The sequence below is a fragment of the Carya illinoinensis genome, chromosome 2 (assembly GCF_018687715.1).
Source record: "Carya illinoinensis cultivar Pawnee chromosome 2, C.illinoinensisPawnee_v1, whole genome shotgun sequence".
NCBI classification, from domain to species: Eukaryota; Viridiplantae; Streptophyta; class Magnoliopsida; order Fagales; family Juglandaceae; genus Carya; species Carya illinoinensis.
The window spans coordinates 4,283,967-4,291,306 of NC_056753.1; the positions used below are offsets into that span (position 1 = coordinate 4,283,967).

General features: G+C 38.5%; 1 protein-coding gene across 4 annotated transcripts; it reads left to right on the forward strand.

Annotated features, from left to right (window-relative positions):
• Positions 1 to 535: 535 nt before the first annotated feature.
• On the forward strand, positions 536 to 6,914 carry LOC122297805 (flap endonuclease GEN-like 1). 4 transcript variants are annotated; one of them, XM_043107999.1, is made up of 9 exons: positions 536 to 715; positions 806 to 1,008; positions 1,492 to 1,668; positions 2,729 to 2,899; positions 3,091 to 3,272; positions 3,401 to 3,647; positions 3,825 to 3,960; positions 4,866 to 5,377; positions 6,461 to 6,914. In XM_043107999.1, the coding sequence occupies exons 2-9, from the start codon at positions 814 to 816 to the stop codon at positions 6,710 to 6,712; spliced, it is 1,872 nt and encodes a 623-aa protein (XP_042963933.1). In that variant the 5' UTR covers positions 536 to 715; positions 806 to 813; the 3' UTR covers positions 6,713 to 6,914. The 4 variants fall into 4 exon arrangements, with proteins under 4 accessions (XP_042963933.1, XP_042963950.1, XP_042963941.1 ...); XM_043108016.1 differs by having other exon boundaries at positions 537 to 715; positions 4,908 to 5,377; XM_043108007.1 differs by having other exon boundaries at positions 538 to 715; positions 4,902 to 5,377.
• Positions 6,915 to 7,340: the final 426 nt, after the last annotated feature.

A 7,340-nucleotide genomic window follows, 5' to 3' on the forward strand; every position in this document is an offset into this window, starting at 1 on the left:
CAAGGAGAATCAAGGAGAAGATGAACTCAAAATAGCCCAAAATCAAAGGCCGATTAAGAGACGATTTTTACCGCATCCAAACATGTGCCTTGCCTTGCATAATCGATCTGTGTTCATGCGGCATACTTGCCCTTTTCCAGATCTGGGTTTGTGAAAAAAGAAATGAATACTTGGAATCTCACTGGCTTGGACATTCTTGTGCATCTTGTTGATGGTGACGAGCACATCCTAACTCAACCGATCGAGCTCCTTGTAAACGACGAGAAAAAGAAAAAGTAAAAGATCGAGCTCCTTGTTGAAAATGATTTCTTCGGGTGATCGGTTTCGACCGATATTGGGGATAGTAAACCTGTTATTTGCTTTGAACCGATGAACCCGACTTTAGTCGAATGAGTCTTTATTGGACCTTACGGATTGATCGGGTGAGGCCATTTTATGCACCGGCCTAGATATAATCACCATCTAAAAACACGATTGCCACCCGTTATTTGTAGCATGTAACATCGTCCATGCCCCATTATTTAAGATGCAGAATCTTTTTGCTGATACGTTTCCCCTCCTCAGTAACGGTAACTTTCCCCCCAAGTCACAGCCTTTCCATCATCGTTTGGAGTCTTTGGACCCGGAAAGATGGCCGCATACCATACATAACGACACTCGCCCATTCAATCCCTTTCCCCTCCCACTTCTTCTCGGAACTGTGAAGCTACTGCAAGTACTGTCGCCATCTTTGTACATGCAAGCCGAAAACTCGCTTTTTTCCTCCGTTTTCTTCTGACCCACTTTTTTTCTTTTTTTTTTTAAGGAAAAGCAATGGGGGTGGGAGGGCATTTCTGGGACTTGCTGAAGCCCTATGCCCGAACCGAAGGCTTTGATTTCCTGAGGAACAAACGGGTCGCTGTAGACCTCTCCTACTGGATCGTCCAGCACGAGACCGCTATCAAGACCCATGTCAGAAAGCCACACATCAGGCTTACTTTCTTCCGTACCATCAATCTCTTCTCTAAGGTGCTCTTGGTTCTCCTCCTCTCATTTCGGTTCCTGCTTGGTTACCAAGAAATCATAGTTTTCGGCGTGTTGTTGAAAAGACTTATCTTGGTTGAGATAAAGTTCGTCTTTTTTGGTCCAAATTGTTTTGCTTATTTAAAATTTTTTCTTTGGCTGCATAGAAAAGGAAAATATTGAAAAACGGGAAAGAAAATTTTGTTTTTTTTATCTTATATTTTTGAGGTTCCTACTTTTTTTAATCTGTTATTGTTTTGAGGTTTTGTTTATTGTTTTGATGCAATCTTTCTCCTTTCTTCGTTTTTGGATGTATTACTTAAATGATTGTGTTAGCCTCAGTGAAATGGAAATTTTGTTTTGTGCCCAAAAAAATGTCCAACGTTTAAAATAATAATTTTGTTTTGTTTTCCACATATTCTTTGCAACCAAACAGAAAATAAAGTTGCCTGACTTGTTCTGATAACAATGGTGTTGAGGTATTTGCAGTTTGGTGCATTTCCGGTCTTTGTCATCGATGGAACTCCATCACCGCTTAAATCGCAGGCAAGAATTGCAAGGTTTTTTCGTGCTTCTGGCATTGATTTGTCAGATTTTCCGGTTGCTGAAGAGGGTTTTCCGGTTGAGAGGAATGGTGCATTTTCAACATGTGTTCGAGAGTGCGTGGTGGGTTGTTTATTTCGTCATAATTGCAATCAACTTTGTTAGATTATGCGAATGTAAGATAAATGCAGGTGAATATTTGCTTACTTCATTCCATTCTTCCAAATATATCGGAAAGGCGTTTACACAATTAACAAATACCTTACCTACAAGTTCTAGAAATTTCTATCATTATAATAAACTCATATATGTGGTTGAGTTCTGGTTTCCCCCCTTTGTGCATCAACCTATATTCTTTTAGGGGATTTTCTTCTTCTGATTGTTGACTAACAGAGGAAATAGACCCACCATCGTCAGGGTGCAACGCAGTGGTCAATGGGCAGGTTTGGGATGAGCTGTATATTCGGACATGCTGGGTTTCATTCTGCACTAGGAGTTCTTTTTTATTACCTAATACTCATTTATGGTGGGTGGGTCTAAAGGGACAAACTTGGTGAGGTTCCACAAGAAAACATAATGAAGTTAAAACAGTTAATTTCATTTTATGTTTATGTCCATAATTTAACATGTAGAAGGAAGTATGTGTGAACTCTAGGAAACGCCCCTATATGAAGTATGAACTGAAAAGACTTATGAACTAAAAACCAGCAGAATACACAATGAACAGGCGTTTTGGGGGTTTATTCTTTGAGGTTGAGGTTTGGTAACAATACTTGTGATGAAGAAACATAAGTATGTTATGATATTCAGACAAGTTTGAAGCAAATGTCACAGTTTTCTTTTTCTTGGTGTACATGTGTGTTCGGGAAGTTCTTACAAATTTCCTTGTAGTTATTGCAGGGTTACTCAGTAAACTTATTTTTGCGAGATTTTTTAGCAACTAAGGGCATTTAGTTGCTTACTATGCAAACAAGCTCTCATCTTTACACTTCATTTGTGGCTTGTGTTGAATTGAGGTGTAAGATCATTTTAGCTATTTTGGCATTAATTTTGTTAAATATATTTCGTATGGCGAAGTCTGCATTCCACCTATTGGATGGTTGTAGTTTTTTCAGCTTCCCTTGATTCTGTGGTGATGCTTTTAGAACCTTTATGCAATTTTTTACGAGTAGTGGTTTGATAGGAACTGCTTGAGCTTTTGGGGTTGCCTGTGGTAAAAGCAAAAGGAGAGGCAGAAGCATTGTGTGCACAGTTAAACAGTGAAGGTTATGTAGATGCTTGCATTACTGCCGACAGTGATGCATTCCTCTATGGGGCTAAATGTGTCATCAAATGTGTTCAGCCCAATTCCAAAGTAAGTACAAGTGATTTATTTGTGCCCTTATTGAGCATTAGGTTGCATTTTAAAGTGTGATCTAATCATTTACTTTTCAATATGGCAATGACATCTAATGCTGTAATTGTAGTTCACAAATTTCTTCATGATTAAATCATTTGATTTTGCAATATCGTTTTTGGCAAGCGTGAGAATCTCGTTGTATGCAGGAACCATTTGAATGCTACCACATATCAGATATTGAAGCTGGTACTGGGTTGAAGAGGAAACACTTGATTGCTATATCTCTTTTGGTTGGCAATGACCATGATTTGGATGGGGTGCAAGGGATTGGGCTTGATACAGCTCTTCGCTTTGTCCAAGCTTTTGCCGAAGATGAGATACTGAATAGGTGTGCTCATTAACCGATGTCGGTATATATATTTTTTTTCTGTAGCTGTAAATTCGAAATGAACATGTGGCAATGTTAGATCGAGTTGGGATTGATACCTTCCATGCTGAAGATGATATTTCCTGTAGGCTATATGAAATAGGCAATGGGGATACTCCACTGTTTCAAGGTGGCATTAAATCTATAGATGATCATACGCCTAGTTCGGATAAGAGCTCACCAAAGATAAGATGTTGTCACTGTTCCTTCTGTGGACATCCTGGAAGCAAGAGGGCTCATTATAAGTTTTCTTGCGAATACTGCAGTACTAGTAATGTTGAAGGTTGCATGAAAAAGCCAGATGGATTTAAATGTGATTGCCCCTCCTGTGGTGTGGTATGCCCTTATTTATTGCTGTTACTTTATTGTTTCTTTCAGAAACTGTTGTAGTGACATTTTAGGATAACCTCTGTTTTGCTCGAGAGTTGAAATTGCTTTTTCTTTTTTGTCTTGTCTTTGCGGAGTGTGAGTTCTATTCAATATTAAAAGCATTTAATAGTGTCTAAATCGCAGGCTCAGAAGGAGAAAGAACAGAAAAGGAAAGAAAATTGGAGAATGAAAGTTTGCAACAAGATTGCATTGCAGACGAATTTTCCCAATGAGAAGATAATTGCAATGTATTTGTGCGACAACCATGGTTATTTTGCTGGTAAGTCTTTTTAAGACTTCATTAGTATTTGATAGCAAGGATTAAGGGGTGCTTATCAGAAAGTTAGTGATGTGATTTTGGCATGAACTTCCTGAAATGCTTGGACTGAATATAAATTAAGATGCCTAAATAATCCATGAAATAATGTTTCTTTTATAAGTAATCCATGAAATGATATGTTAACCATAATTTAATGAATCTATGACTTTGTTACCACTTGGGACATTGATAGATCTTAGGACCCGTTTAGATATGCAGTTGCTCTCCTCTCATCTCAACATCCAAATACTACTCAACACTTTTAAATTTCTCTTTCATACTTTTTCATCTAATCAACTATCTCACTACTATTCCCAGATTTCTCATCTTATCTCATTTTAATATCCAAATGAGGCCAACCCCCAAGTGGTGTAGGTCTCAGTCTTGGGGTATCATTCCCTTCAAGATCCAAGGTTCAACACCTCATGAGGGCAAAAAATCATTTGGGGCGACACCCCCAGGTGAAAAGCCAACGATTTAACTAGTTCCATGTATGGAAACTTTCGAGGGTGCGGTGTAGGGGACCGGGGTTTACTTTGCAGGGGTGGGTCCGAAGGGCCCTGCCTTGGAGAGGTTCCCCAACATAAAATAAAATAATAAAAAAAAAAATCCAAATGAGGCCTTAGTCTATATGGTCTTGCATGTGAGGCTATATGGTACTGCATATAACATATGGTCGCCACCTTTGGTTTGGATTAGTTTAAGGTTACTTATACTGGTATTTCATTTCAAGGCTCCCTGATCTGACCCACCAGTTCAGACTTTAGGACTTGCAAAAAAAGGAACAAAAACAAAATTTTTTGGTAATCTAGAAAAACTTCTTCTTTTCATTTTATAACTTTTTGTTTGGACTATATCTTGCACAGGTCTATTACAGAGATTTTTTTTGAATGTTTTTACAGCAAAAGATGGCCCTTGCATATCATGGGGAAGCCCAAAAACTGAAATGCTGGTTGATTTCTTGGCTTTTAATCAGATCTGGGAGCCATCTTATATTCGGCGGATGATGCTCCCCATGTTGTCCACCATTTTCTTGAGAGAAATGGCTGTAAATTCTGTAAAAACTTTGTTGTATGGACAGTATGAGTTTGACTCTGTGCTGCGTGTAAAGATCAGATACGGACATCCATTCTATCTGGTCAAGTGGAGAAAAGTTGCATCAGCTCTGGGGAGTGCTATGTATACAATCCCTACTGAGGAGTCTGATAGGCAACAAGATGTTATAGCATCTGATGAATCTCCTAATTTATTGGAAGGCCCCGATGTTCCAGAGATTCATGTTGATGAGGAGGGTTACTTCTACCTGTTGACAGATGAAAATATGGACCTTGTTCAGGCTGCTTTTCCAGAAAAGGTTGACAGTTTTTTGCGTGAAAAGGTGTGCTACATCCCCCCAACCCTTGAGCTTAAAATTCTTTTTGATTGTTGGATTTAGTATTGTTCAAGTATGTTCTCTAGTTAATTATTCAAGCTAGTTGTTGTAACAAGAGATAGTGACAATTGACTGCCAAGAAAATTGAAGATAACCAATCTGTTATATTTTATTGATTTTATTGATTTTGAAATGGGGTAAAAGTGTGGGTTTTTTTTCTTTTTTTTGGTTTGGGCGGTGGGGAAGGGGGGGTGGGGATTGGGAAGGAAAAATGGATAATGATGTGTGTGCTAGAAGTTGGAGATATAGCTGGTAAGGAGCAACACCTATTTACTACAAAGGGTGGTGGCTCAATGCTCCTTGGGTTACTCCCAAGTGGCTTGGCATGTACTAGGTCTTGGGTTCGAAACCAAATAGGGACTCACCTTACACTATTAGTATTAGCCGCCTAAGGATTCATTTAATTCCATAGTGAGGTTAAGGTCTAAGCTATGACTCTTTTATGTCCCATATACTCAGGCTTTTGTCTATTTCATGATCAATTAAATTTTTGTTTATTGATCAAAAAGGGTCTAAGCTATGGCACAAACCCACCGGCTTGAGGGGGCGCCTGCGGCTTTCCACCATCTAAGCCCTTCCTGTCCAGTTTCTAGTGGGTGAGGTTCTACTATGGTCACACTCTTTTTCCACATAAAAAATAAAAAAGATCAATACTTATGTCAGGGAATTCCATGCTGTGCTATTTGGGTACTTCTTTTGTCTTGGTTGAGATTTTGTGAATGTGGTTTGGTCATCTTTAGAGATCTATGACCAATAATAGATGAGCCTAGAAAAAACAGGTGGTAGAAAAAAAAGGATGTTACAATCAATCATGATTTCCTTGTATCTATTTCTGCGCCCTAGGTGTTTTCTCTTGTATACACCCAGTGTCCTTGGCTATACCTGTTGATATTAATAAACTTTTACGTATAAAAAAAAAAAGATGAGCCTAGAAAAGAATAGTAAAAGAAAAAATATTGGAATAAATCAACTTAGCCATTACTTTTGGAGCCACAGTGTATCTGATTTTCCATGCTTGAAATTTTGCAGGAACTGAAAGAATCAAAACGAAGAAAGAGTTCAAGCTTGAGATCTGAAAGGACCATCGAAAAGTCAGAATCAAAAGGTGTCCAGCTAAGTATCACTGAATTCTATCGTTCAACCAAAGTACAAATTCAGGTGAAACCAGGAGGTCCAGACAAGGTTTCCGATGGTTCAGGTGTGGAGAACTCAAAAGGGAAAAGGGAAGTTTCAAGTCCAAATATTTCCAAGTCTGTTAGACGTCGCCTTTTATTTAACTAGATCATTTTAACCTTTTTGATCCTTTGCTGCCATTTAGTAGATATCATGAGTTGAGATATAAAGAAATTGGCGGGGGATATCTTTGTAAATAAAGTGTTAGGTTTACGTGGTATGGAGTGGCTCGCAATGTTTTCCTCTAGTCAGACTCTGTTTCTTCTTGTGCATCTGTGCAAATCAATTTTTTTTTTTTCTCTCTTTGCAATTGTTATTCTTCTCAAGTAAGTCATTTGTCCTTCTAGATCTGATCGAACCCAGGTGATATTGTTTGGGTTTTAGAAGTGCTGTGCTGTGCATTGATTCGATGCACAGGTGATATTGTTTGGGTTTTAGAAGTGCTGTGCTGTGCATTGATTCGATGCACTGGCACTACAATGATTGGAACTATATCATTATCAGGTTGTGCAAATTGAACTGCTTTAGTCTTTGAAGATATTTCAGGCAGTGCTTGGACCTTTGGCTCCCACCCTCCCAGGATTAGATAACGATTTGGAAGATCACAATGTTAAATGCAGTCTTAACATCTTAGCATTTGGCTGAGAACGTCATTAGTAGTCACATTGTGGTGAAAATGCACTGGGAATTGAATATTTGATGACAAATAAATTATTGTATTAGAACATTCTGACTA

What these genes read in the sequence shown, in the direction of transcription:
- LOC122297805 (XM_043107999.1), top strand. Translation starts at nt 814, where the DNA reads ATGGGGGTGGGAGGGCATTTCTGGGACTTGCTGAAGCCCTATGCCCGA. An exon ending in ATTGCCCCTCCTGTGGTGTG is followed by an intron (nt 3,648 to 3,824) that starts GTATGCCCTTAT and finishes TCTAAATCGCAG; the next exon opens with GCTCAGAAGGAGAAAGAACA. An exon ending in CAACCATGGTTATTTTGCTG is followed by an intron (nt 3,961 to 4,865) that starts GTAAGTCTTTTT and finishes TATCTTGCACAG; the next exon opens with GTCTATTACAGAGATTTTTT.